Source organism: Corythoichthys intestinalis, chromosome 11, assembly GCF_030265065.1.
Source record: "Corythoichthys intestinalis isolate RoL2023-P3 chromosome 11, ASM3026506v1, whole genome shotgun sequence".
In the NCBI taxonomy this organism is placed as follows: Eukaryota; Metazoa; Chordata; class Actinopteri; order Syngnathiformes; family Syngnathidae; genus Corythoichthys; species Corythoichthys intestinalis.
Window position 1 is genome coordinate 35,866,797 of NC_080405.1, and position 12,958 is coordinate 35,879,754.

General features: G+C 40.2%; 1 protein-coding gene across 2 annotated transcripts; it reads right to left on the reverse strand.

Moving 5' to 3' along the window:
* Positions 1-1,085: 1,085 nt before the first annotated feature.
* On the reverse strand, positions 1,086-5,629 carry LOC130923578 (D(1) dopamine receptor-like). 2 transcript variants are annotated; one of them, XM_057849336.1, is made up of 2 exons: positions 5,138-5,629; positions 1,086-4,394 (listed from the first exon to the last, which is right to left on the reverse strand). In XM_057849336.1, exon 2 carries the CDS (start codon positions 4,085-4,087, stop codon positions 2,978-2,980), a length of 1,110 nt encoding a protein of 369 aa, XP_057705319.1. In that variant the 5' UTR covers positions 4,088-4,394; positions 5,138-5,629; the 3' UTR covers positions 1,086-2,977. The 2 variants fall into 2 exon arrangements, with proteins under 2 accessions (XP_057705319.1, XP_057705317.1); XM_057849334.1 differs by having other exon boundaries at positions 5,124-5,629.
* Between the last annotated feature and the right edge of the window lie 7,329 nt (positions 5,630-12,958).

Here is a 12,958-nt window from a genome sequence, read left to right on the forward strand (position 1 = left end):
TAAACCAACAGTACCAATAAATTGTGCCTAGACTAATCCATGCACTGGCTAATTTAACCATAACATCTTCCACTGGGATTGAGCTCATGACCAGTTGAAAAAAAAGTTATGCCCACTGATACTGTTTTGGTTGATCTCCTCTTTAATAGATTGCTCTTTGAGAAGTGCACATTGTGGTAGGTGTTGAAAGGCCCACAAAACAAAGTCGAAGCTCCCACATGAAATACAACAGCGCAACTTGCTCTCTTTTTTCCTCCTGTCATGGTGAGTTCAAGTAAATAAAGCGCTTCAGGCAAGGAGCAAGTTCTTCTGGGTTAATAAGATGCTTGTATCTATGAGGGGTGGCCACTGTATTAGGGAATTTCACATGCGGAGTACAGCTTGTTGCCCAGCCAGTGATGGTTTTGCACAGGAAACATCCCGACAACTCCTGTCCTGTATTTATAGGGGAATTACTGCGTTTAGAAAATGAGTCGATCACTTTGAAAAATGAAGCCCTTCAATAACATGTACCAAAACTGCATTGCTGATAGATGGTGATCATTTTTTGAGAGAATTTTCAGGCTCTTAGGCTACATTCACACTGTAGGGCGTGATGCCCGATTAGGATTTCTTGTTAATTCTAATTTTTTGTAAAACCATTCACAACATTGGAAAAACATCACTGAACTCTCACGGCACTGTTATCATGTGTTTCAGTGTTGACGGAAGTAAATACAGTCCTTTCGGGAGGTTTCAGCGGTGACACTTTTTTGGCAAGTTTGATAATTTTATGCTAGCGGAGCCAACATTTTCTTAATCTGATACCTTTACCGAAGGAAAAGTTTTTTTTTTTTGCCTTTGTCTGCAATTTCTTGTTCCTGTCTGCTGTTTGTTTCACAGATCACATTCATAATTCAGGGATGTCGGATACATATATATGTAAATGAATACCTCCCGAGCCAATCACCTAGGCCATGTCTACACCTAGCAGTTTTTTTTTTTTTTTTTAAACGAGGATTCTGCCCTAATACGTCGAGAAAAAATAATTGCGTCCACACCTGCACGTTTGAAAAAAAAAAAAAAAAAAAACTTCCACAGCCAACCGCTTTCATTCATTTTTAAGTACATTCATAACAATAAACATAATGGTCCATAATACCAATTCTTCAACAAAAAGCACAGCAATGGTTTGTGAAAAAAAAAAGCAAAAAAGCGCATGTTTAATTTACTCCAAATGTAAACATTGGTCTCATATGTGACGTGAGGACAAAGTTTGTCGCAGTCAGTGACGTTTCCACAGTTAAATCTTCGGTTATCAGTGTCCACATGATTGCGCCACAAATGCAGAATTCACACTTCTTCACTTTCCCCGTCGTTCTTGAGAACCCTGGTTTACATGTGCGTGTGCGTGTGGATGATAGGCCAAACTGTAGAAAAATATTTTCTTGTTGCCAAATACCCTGCTACGTGTGGACATGGCCCTAGTCTCCCTCTGCCTCTTGCTGCTCTTTGTTGGTCAGGCAGTTCACTGGAGTTGCTTATTAAAGTTAACGATGATTGACAGATTTTTTATGTTGATCATGCCACAGATGCACGAAAGCCAAAGCTTCAAAGTGCTGCATGTGTCAAACATCATTTAACTTGTTAAACAGTTGCTGTGGCAACTCATTGTGTGTAAGTGAGCAGCTTGAGCAGATTTGAGTGGACTCACTCAATTTAGCATTTAATAAAGACAAGCATTTTTCTACTTTATTCTTGTTTAAAAATAAATCAGTGGGACAGTGACATGTTTAAAATGTATAATTATTACATTTGAGGTTCTTAAAAACCATTTATTAAAAAAATACATGTACATATGTTTTTTTAATTATACTTTGGGGAAAAAGTGAAACAACATGTCTTGTATGTATGCTATCTCTTTCCAATGCTACATTTGAATAAATACATTGAACACACCAAAAAAAAAAAAAGTTTTTTTCTTTTTGAGGTGGGGGGCGCCACTTTGCGGTTTTTCACTTATTACGGCTGGTTCTGGTCCCCATTAACTGTGAAAAACATGGGGTTTCACTGTATTTCTTTTGCTCTAGAACTAAATATTATAGTCAAGTCATTTTTTTCTTGAAGTTGACATAGTCTACTTTAGTGATGCTTATATGAAAGTAAAACCAAGTTGTAATAATCCAAAACTAGTGTTTATTTGTTTACTATAAGCCATTTAAGACATTAATGGTTGGAATATAATTTTGTTTTAGACCACATAGAAAAACACAAAAGACAAAGTAAAGTCCCAGTTTTCTTTGCTTTTTCCATAAAATAGACACCAGTGTAAGACATGTTTAAAACGTAAAAAATCAAAACAAAAAACACGTCAAACAGAGTAGCGAGTATGATAAAAATACAAATGGGACATGAATTATATTCTGGGTGAGAGCAAAAGGACACATCCAGCTCAGTTCGAATAAAAAGAACACGTATTGTTAAATCAGTGCTTAAATGGTGAATTGTGTTTTCACTGTAATGTTTTCCCAATGTAGATGCAGGTTGCTGACATACTTTTTTTTAATCTATGCTGTCTCTCTGGCATGGTGAACACGCTGCTGTACACTGTGTGTGTGATGGTGACGAAGCGAGCAGTGTTTGGCAGCATTATGGTGCACGCTGCCCAGTCATGGGATTATCTAGTCCGTGGGTCTCTCGGTACTGTGGCGCTCCCTGGCATAGAAGCAAAGAGTCTTAATCTCAATCCCCAAATCCCCTCCTCTCATCTAGCTTTCTCTTGCCATCCAAAGACATGAAGTAAGCGTGTTTCCTGTGACAGTCTGCCTGGAGTCAGGCCACTTTCCCAGGACAACCAGGATACATGTAAGGTCATCCCTTCAGTCAATCTAACACACACAAAGCAGCATCTCGGTTTGAAGGCAATCATCAAACTGGCTTTAACAGGGGACGCTTGTAACCCTCCGCAGATGAGTCAGTGCTGTGAACGAGTCGTGAGTCATTTTTTGTTTAGACTAACTGTCTCGATGTTGTGGCCTCCTGGAAATTGTTTGTGGCATCCCAGCAGGATGGAGAAGGCCTTGCGAAAATCTGCATTGAAGGCGTAGATAATGGGGTTGAGGGAGGAATTGGCCCATCCGAACCACACGAACACATCAAAGGTGGTGGGGCTGACACAGGGGAAAGCCTCTCTTCCGCTCGACTGCTCGCAGAAGGGCACCATGCAGTTGAGCACAAAGAACGGGAGCCAGCAACACACAAACACGCCCATGATCACAGACAGTGTCTTTAGAACCTTAGTTTCTCTCTTGAAGGTCATCTTGAAGGAGTTCTCCGATTCAGCGATGCTGGAGCCTCCTCCCATGCTGTCATGTCGGTTCTTGGCGCTCTCAGCCGCTCGCTCCAAAGCAGAGATCCTCCTGATCTGCCTCTGCGCGATGCGGTAGATTTGGGTGTAGGTGACAACCATGATGGCGACGGGGATGTAGAAGCTAATGAGTGAGGTAGAGATGGCGTAGGTTCTGTTCAGGCTGGAGTCACAATTCTCTGACGTGACATTTGATCTTAGAAGTCCTGAGGTGGGGGAGGAAAGTGAGCTGAAAGATGTTGTTTGAGCCTTGTGCCAGTTGAGCTGTACTGGAATGAAGGAAATAAGAACAGACAGCGTCCATGCGACGCTGATCATCACGAACGCTACTTTGGGCGTCATTTTACGTTCGTAGCGAAAGGGACTGGAGATTGCCCAGTAGCGGTCCAAGCTGATCACGCACAGGTTGAGAATGGAAGCTGTGGAACACATGATGTCGAAGGCCACCCAGGTGTCACAGAAGGAGCCGAACGGCCAGAAACCGGCGATCTCGCTGACTGCCTTCCAAGGCATCACCAAGATGGCCACCAAGAGATCCGACACTGCCAGCGAGATGACAAAAAAGTTGGTGACTTTGGTGCGCAGGTGGCGGAACTTGGTGACTGCAGCGCACACTAACGTGTTGCCCAGCAGTGTGGTGAGGATAAGCAGTGAGAGGAAACAGCCAGTCAGAACTCGACTTGAGGAAGCCTCTTCCGATAGGCCGCTGTCCATGACCGTTGTGAAGTTCATGTCATCCATCCCTGATTGTGTCGGGAGTGTTCATTCAAGTCATATTGCAGGGAAACAGCTATTTCATAACTGTTTGTTAACATGTCTCCAGGCTTATCTGCAGCTGAATGTTTTTATCTTCTGATGAATGATAAAAAAGGTTCCTCTCAAGGTTGAGCCCCTCAGGGGCTGAGATGAGCCCTTTGACTTGGCAAATTGGATTTGACATAGTTTGGGCTTCTGTGCTCAACGGGTAACAGTAACTCAATTCCGCAGTGTAACCAAACCTGTGCAGTTTCAAAGATCAGCTGTCCACTCAGTGAGGTCATCAGCAAGCCTGTTGAAGAACAACATCAATGTTATTACATCTGAATTTGGACACTTTAGTCCCCAAACATTTTTCAATAAGATTACACTGACAATTTCATGCCATTACACAAATGACAATGTTCAGTATTAATACATTTGTTGGCCAAATGTAGTTCAAATTAATGGCAATTTTAGGTGAAAAGAGACAATACATAGTCTTTTTTGTTAGGTTAGTACAATCTTGCACGCATTCTTCCTGAAGAAATAGTAATGAGAATCATGGATTAGTCTATATCATTTTTTTCAAAGTACAGCTCCACTTCATACTGATTCATCTTTGATTCAATTTGAGGAAAGAGGAGCAAAATAATGAGCTGTGTCATTTTCTCGGCTTGAAAGCTTCAACAGCAATTAAACAAATACTAAATGCTCAATTTTCACTATATTGATACTTACATTTTCACAACTGAATGCTTTTTCTAATGTTTGATTGCCTCTTTAAGTTCATTTGATGACTATATCAGAAGCACCTTACAGTATAATTACTTTGACATGTAATTGCACTGCAGCCACAATAATGAACTAGTACATATTGTCACATTAATCCCCCTGACTGTTAATAGTGTTCATTTTCTGTCTCTCTAAATCAATACTTATTTAAACACAGACATCCAATGAAGTGCTATTTCAGGGATTTCTTTAAACACTCACTCCTTAATAAAATAGCTTTTAAAAAAAGACAAAAAGTCACACATACCGCCATCCACATACGTGATAATGTCGCTCAAATCTCGTCCACACCAAAGCAATGACTGTATTTCCAAAATTCTTGAGAAAAATTGCGTCCGGTCCACGCATTCAGCATCCAGGACACCGACCAACCTTTAGTCCCGTTGTTTGCATGTAAATAAGAAGACCCAACCTCGCGGATTGAGGGCTGCGTGCTCCCGCGGCTTCAGCGCGTCTCTGCGGACAAGCGCAGTGACATGTGCGCTCTTTCGTACACTTTCCTCCTCACATGCAGGCGCGCTTACCGTGTCCCACTTAAGACACGGTCAAGTCCTTCTGATGCCTGCTCGTTTTGCCTCTCTGTTAACAATTGTGCCATTCAACCCAAAATGCAGTCACGGATAAAATTGGATCCTGCCATGATTGCACTTTACGTCAATACAAAACAATAAACGAAATATTGACCACATTGCACTTTTATAAGATGCGCATTGTTATGCATTTATAGTGATTTCATTCAATATTTTGGAGCCAGGTAATAATGCGCACCGCTGAGCAGTTGAATTAAATTAACATCAAGGTTATAAAACTGAATGAGGGCACCAGGCTAAGCAAAGAGGGCAGTGGTTCACTGTGGCCATCTAGTGGACATAATGAGTTAGAAGCATTTAGAAGAAGGAACCCCATTGAGACAGATTTTTTTTTTTCAAAATACTTTTTATTTTTTTACCAAAACGCTTTATTCTCCATCACCTTGTGGCAAAATGTTCAAAATGTCACCTTGAGGTTTAGATCTGCTCTGATGTTTAAATCATGGATTTAAAAAATCCCAGCAATATCTCAGTTTCACTGCAGTGGCCGCTTGTTATATTCACTCCATGCTTGCATTCTTGCATGCAGCGCATAATGGAATTCAGAACAATCGTGACATACCAGCTGTCGCCTTACATCCATGCATGTTGTGACGGGAGTCGGAGCGACAGCTTTTAGCCTTTTCCCTCTCGAGCATCCACGTTATAAGCAGTTTACAAGATTGGCCATGAGGGCAGGGGAGTGATGCAAATAAGAAACTAAAATTAGAACAATTTCTTACTGTATCTTAATATTTCATTTATTTTTTAATTGACAATGCAATCCAGGCATGGCAGTTGATTTGCATTTTATGTTGTAATTTTAAAAGAGAGAGTGCATGATCATGTTGCATTCAATATTTACGCTCACTAATTTGTGCAATAGCACCCTCATCAACATAATCCTGCACTAATGGCAGAGGAACGCTAATCTTTTAGTAAGGATAGCCTGCCCCCTTTACACACATAGACAAAAACAAAGATGCTTCATTTTGTCCCATGTCTGTTCTATTTTTTTTTGACTATCTCTTCTTGTTTAAGGGGCAGACACCCAAGTGTTCCCAGGCCAGCTTGTGAGTCATACCGCATTAGTATCAGAATCCTTCTGCCGTGAACTTTAAATTAGTTCATCACTAGTAGACGTCGGATCCATTTGAACTGGGAGGGTGGCAGTTGCAACACCTGCCACTTCAAATGGATTGGACATCAGATTCTGTCAACGGCAGCCAATGAGTTAAACACTAATGGCATATGTGACAGCTAGGGTAAATTGTTTATAGAGTTGGAATGTTTTTTTTGTTTTGTTTTTTTAATAATTGTGCAGCGCGCATGCCTGCAGCATTTCATTACATAGGATGTGTTTTTGGAACAGCCAAAAATAAATGCCCTAGTCATGACGATGCTGCTCATGATGATGATGATCAACAAAACCAATAAGGAAGGTCAGCCTTTGGTTGAGTCTCATTCCGACAAATTAACTTACTGCCTGCAATTTGATGCAGGAAATTCTCTAATCATAAACTCACATCAGATCAAAAGTGCTGGTCCTTCTTGTTAGTTGAAAACGAAAAATCCATAGTGGTCATAGAAATAACTTGACTAAAATACAAACCAAAAAAAGTTCAAAATATTAAAAATTGTGAACTAATCAAAGTCAGACATGGCTTCTGAAAGTCAGCTAAACAGAATGATTTAAAAATAAAAGTAAAAATCATTAACTTGGTGCTTTGCTGCACAACGTTTTCAGGTGACCAGTGCAATAGCGTACCGAACGGATGCTATTTTTAGACCGTGATGTCGCCATCGTAACCCGGAAGTGGGTCAACATAGACACGCCCTCACATACAACTCATGTTATTACTACTTGTTTTCTGCCGGTAATCTTTCGAAAAAGAACATGCCGAGTAAACACTGCTGCTGTGGAACTTGTACAAACGAATCTAGACATTACGACATATGAAGGATGTTTTCTTCATATGTTTCCTGAAGCCAAAAAAGAAGAAAAAATGTGAACAATGGATCAACTTGTGCGGACGTCCCTAAGACCAGCTTAACGCCTGCAAGGAGACGCCATGCGCCTTCATATGCAATAAACATTTTGTTTGGGGCCATGGTCCTACAGAGGACGAAGAGGTAAGCGTTTTGATATTTTTACTTATTTTTTAGCGTGGCGTTTTGCCGTGCTGCTTCTGTCTGACAATGAATGACCTGGAAAAATTTTAAATTTGACTGCCACTGTTGTTACCTTTTCTGTTGTAAAAAAAACAACTTTAGTAAGGGGGAAGTGTAAATGAATTATAGAATTAAGATTTGTTATTAATGAAAAATTAAAAGTGTTCGTTGGCCGTCACTGAGTAGCATTTGCGATCACTACACAAAAATAGCAATGTAAATTACCCCCAAGAATGGTCAGAGACGTAAGACAACCAGAGGATATAATATATAAGAAACACAGGCATATAAAGCATGTAAAGGATAGCTTGTTGATTGTCAGTTGCGTAAAGCAATGCACACAAGAAGAAAGGTGTCGATAAAAAAGCTTGCTCTGGATCAGGTCGGCTCCTTTTCCCATCTTTTTCAGCCCTCGACACTCAAGTCATCTCTTGAATTGAACGTTTGTATGTTCCACATCTTTACCAGTGAATTTGGCACCAGGGACATCATTTTCGGACAGAATTGGTAGGTTTAGCTCAGTAAACATCTTGTTCGTACACTATTTACATGCATTAAGCATTGGGACAAACGCGAGCGTGAGCCGGCAAGCAACAATTGCTAACGTCCTGAATATTACTGAGCAAGAGTGAATTATAACGTGCGGTACGTCATTAAAGGATTGTTGTAACTTTCAATGAGATTGGTGCACCTCTCAGTAGGTATTTTGGCCCACTCTTTATGAGCAAACTGCTAAAGCTATCACAGGTTTGAAGTGTGCTGACTCCAGATGTCTCTATGCATAGACATCATCATTATTGACGGGTCAGCTCGGCCATGCACTGCGCAACTCCTTCAAGCAGGGGGCCGCCCACATCAAGAGGAGCTATTCACAAACACACGCACATAGCGAACTAATGGTGGATTTCGGTTCAAAAAGTATGAAAGCTGTACCACGTACAAATAGAAAAGATTTTCTCAGGAGTGATTTGTTCGAGGATTCAAAATAATTATTATATTTTTCGGGCCATGCATGCATTTTGAAACGTTGTGAAAAAAATAGCCGCTAAGGCATTGACATCATAGTTTGCAATATTTACTAAAGATGCACCGATACCGATACTAGTATCGGCAGGGGGCGCCGATCCGGCCCGAAATGGTGGTATCGGTATCGGCGAGTACCAACAAAGACGGCGCCGATACCATTTACCGGTCCATTATTATAACATTTGACCGCGGCCTTTTTTTTCTCCTGGCGCTCACTACACTCTGTCTCTGTGTTGTGTGATGACACGTGAACACCAAGCAGCTATCGCTATTGGCCTGCTCCAGACCAATGACAACGGGCCAATAGCCACTCCTGACCAACGACAAGGCCGCTTGGCGGCGGTCGGGAAATATTTCAAAATAGAAATCCCGTCAATTCAAATCAATGGCTGCATGCAAGATTTGCGGCCTGAAAGTTTCGATATGTGGAGTTAAATCGGCCAGTTTCAATACCTCGAACCTGATAAAACATTTGAAGACGAAACGTGAACGAACACAATGAGTTTGAGCCTGCAAGAGGAGGACTGCTATCCAGAGGAAGGGCGCTGGACCGGTGCAAAAATCTCTGGTCAGTTCACTACGTCAACTTTACTTTGTCTTTAACATAAAGAAATGCTGCAGTAATTTGGGAACTGTTTCCAAAGTAGGGTTGCCACCTTTCAGAAATAGAAATAAGGAACCCCCCTCCCCCCTGAAAAAAGGAGGCTAATAGAGAGACGGGATGCTGTGGTCAATTATTATTACTTATAATTGTTAGCGTCCGCAAATGCGGAAACAAGGTTGGACCTCGAAGCGGACAACAAGCGGGGGATACGTACAAGGGTTTAATGATTGCAAACAAAAAATAACACGCGATCGCGGGATAGTAGAAATAACAAAAGGAGTCCGTGACAGCAGGTCGACGGAGCTTAATACTACAAACTCGAAGGTTAACTAAGACGATAGGCAGCGAGCCAAAAAGCCAAAATAAAAACACTCAAATACCTGCACAGGGTAGACGTTACAAACGAGTGCAGCACACTAACAGAAAAAACCCAATGCAGGGGCGTAACAAGCGAATGTAGCGAGACTGTAGTGTGAGATGTCAAATGGCGATCAGCAAAGCAAATATCTCGGCAGCCTTCTCTGAGCTCACCCATGCTTAAATGCTGCGTTGATGAGCCTGCATTGGATTCAGGTGCGACGTCAGGAACGCCCCCACTAACAGCCCAGCAACAAAACACAATCTAACCAGCAGCAGAATGTGACAATAATTTCATGAAAGTTGCACTGTTTGGCCTTTGAGAGGTTTAAAAAAGTTTACTCAGTTCATTCAGAGTTTATTATTATGAATTTATTTTTACTTTCTTACTGTTGGGCTAGTATTATACTTTGTACTAGTCTTTTTCCTATTTTGCAGAGGTAAGCAACAGCCTGACAAAGCCTTGATAGCAATGATTTCACATCCAATTATGTAGCTCTCTGGGGAAAAATAAACACAAAAAAAAGTATCTATATATATATAAACGGGGTGGTATCGGTATGGTATCGGTATCGGCCGATACTGCACAGCCAGGTATCGGTATCGGGGCCAAAAAATGGTATCGGTGCGACACTAATATTTACGTAAAATAAATGCTACCTGCACGGATTCTTTTGCTTTTAACCAAGAATCGAGACTGTTTTTCATTCATATCTATAAAGAATTCACGGATTTAAGCATTTTTTCACAAGAATTTCAACATAAAAAGCTCTTTGTTGTGGACTTGTGGTAAGGCGGCGCCAAAGTGAGTTTACAGACGAGCTGCACATTCGACATATTTAAGTAAAATAAAAGCCTACCTGCACGGTTTCTTTTGCTTTTAACCAAAAATGGAGACTGCTTTACGTCCATATCTTTAAAGAATTCCAGGATTTCAGAATTTATTCACAAGAACTTTCAACAAAAAAAGCTCTTTGTCTTTGATTCCACTCGGTCAGCTTTGACGGCCTCGCCAACAATGCAGGCCCCCTATTTATCAGCCCTGTGTCCCGTCAATTACATTATAAAGTCTATGCTCCACGATTCAGCAGATGCCCAATATTTTGCTGTGTTTTGGTTTGTTAACAGGGCAAAATCCAGTCTCTCTTTTGTGTTTTTTTTTTTTTTTTTTGTAATGAAATGGCATCATCATTAAGCCAGATGAGACCATGTGTTGACCATGGCCAATATGCCATCTCTTCTTTTTTTACATCATATTCATAGATAAAAACAAATATTCCTGTGTTTAATTGTTGGTGATTTATTCAAGGATACCTATGAAATAAGTTTTTAAGTGACTATCTGTAACAGGGTTGTACCACAAAGAAAGAAAGCAATACTGTCATCTAGTGGTGTGTAGGCGTGTTGTAAATACTATCTATTTTTCCACAAGCTAAAAAAGGTGCTGAGGTTGCTTCATTACTATGTTATAAAATATGTTTATAGTAAATGGTTTGGTTGTAAATCATCATTTCAAAAAAAAAAAAAAAAAAAAAAAAAAAAAAATTACTTTAGGCCATTCTTTGTGGATTAATGTGATTTCCCTGCGATTCTTTTGGGTTTACTCATGAACAGGGGCGGACTGGTAATCTGTAGCTTCTTGAAGATCACAGAATGGCCGGTGCTCTGGACGGCCGTCGGCCGCCATACATACATCACTATTTTTATCCCCCCTATCCTCTATGATTATCTAGAGTTCGCATCCAATCCGACAGGTAACAGCAATGCGCCTGGCTGTTAATTGGAAATTCCCCCGACAAGCGCAGGGCAAGTAAGTAGGGATGAAGAGGGTTACTTGCTAGGTATATTGGCAATTGTTATCCACCAGGTAGCTACATTTTAAATGAAATAAATGGCAATTAAAGGGTTAGTGCCAGCTAGTCCATGTCCCCGTTTGCAATCGTGTCAAGTTACAGTATGCTAGTCCTACTATCCCTCTCCTAAGAAAAAATATTTTAGCTTTAAAACAACGTATGCACACACAGCTGCAATATTAATTCAAAAGAAATATAGTCTTTCCTTTTTCTGGTTCTACATAGAGATCCTGTTCATTTCTCAGTAAATATTCAAGTTAAAATGTATAATTCTAGCCTTTTTTCATTGTGATTTACCATAAATCATACCATGTTTTCTTTGTGCTTCAGGCAGTCTCCTGCCTTTTCTGGTTGTACATTAAGACCTGGACTGTGCTGTTAATTTCTCAGTGAGAATTCAAGTTAAAATGTATAATAATGCAGTGTGTAGTTCTTCATAGCCGCTTCATTTTTCTCTCAAAATGCACGAAATTGATGCATTTTACAATTCAATTCAATTTTATTTGTATAGCCCTGGATCACAACAAGGTTGTCTCAAAGGGCTTTGCAGAGGCAATATGATACACAATCAGAAACAGCAAATGAAGCAACAAAGATGAATAAATAAAGTTCAAGTCCTGGGTATCCCCCATCCTTAGACCCTCCATGTCAGCAAGGAGGCATGTCGACAATAAAATGAAAAAAATTTGGGCTGTCAAACGATTAAAATTTTTAATCGTGTTAATTACAGCTTAAAAATTAATTAATCGTAATTAATCGCAATTAATCGCAATTCAAACCATCTATAAAATATGCCATATTTTTCTGTAAATTATATATATATTCTGTAAAATAAATTGTTGGAATGGAAAGATAAGACACAAGATGGATATATACAGTGGGGAGAACAAGTATTTGATACACTGCCAATGGGAAAACCCGTTGGCAGTGTATCAAATACTTGTTCTCCCCACTGTACATTCAACATACGGTACATAAGGACTGTAGTGGGCATTTCACTCTACTGTCATTTAAATCTGTCTATGCTGTCCTCACTCCGAAGCGTCTACTTTTTCCAAAGCTAGACAGCTTGTGAACGACGCCTTAATAATCAGACTTCTTCCTTTTTCATCTGATTTATAAATAAAATAGCCTCAAACCATTGTCCTCTTTAGACCGTCGTAAAACTACAAAAAAAAAAAAGTACACAAGCATTGCATTAGCAACAACGTTAGCTTAGCACGCTATACAGGTTCACATAAACAAAAAGCGTCTCATACAAAAAATAGAATATTTCGCTCACTAACATAATATGTACATTCTTTACAACAACCATACTTACGGAGAAATCTTGTCCAAGGATCATATAAGCAGAACATTACAATGTAGGCGTCAGCCCGAGACGTCGTGCAGCCATATTGAACTGGCAAGAAAAAAATAAACCATGTCGCAAAGCGACCACAAGAGTTCGCTGTTAGACAGCACAAAAAGCCTTGCTGTAAAACTTACCAAAAGGCAGAAT

What these genes read in the sequence shown, in the direction of transcription:
- LOC130923578 (XM_057849336.1), bottom strand. Translation starts at nt 4,087, where the DNA reads ATGGATGACATGAACTTCACAACGGTCATGGACAGCGGCCTATCGGAA.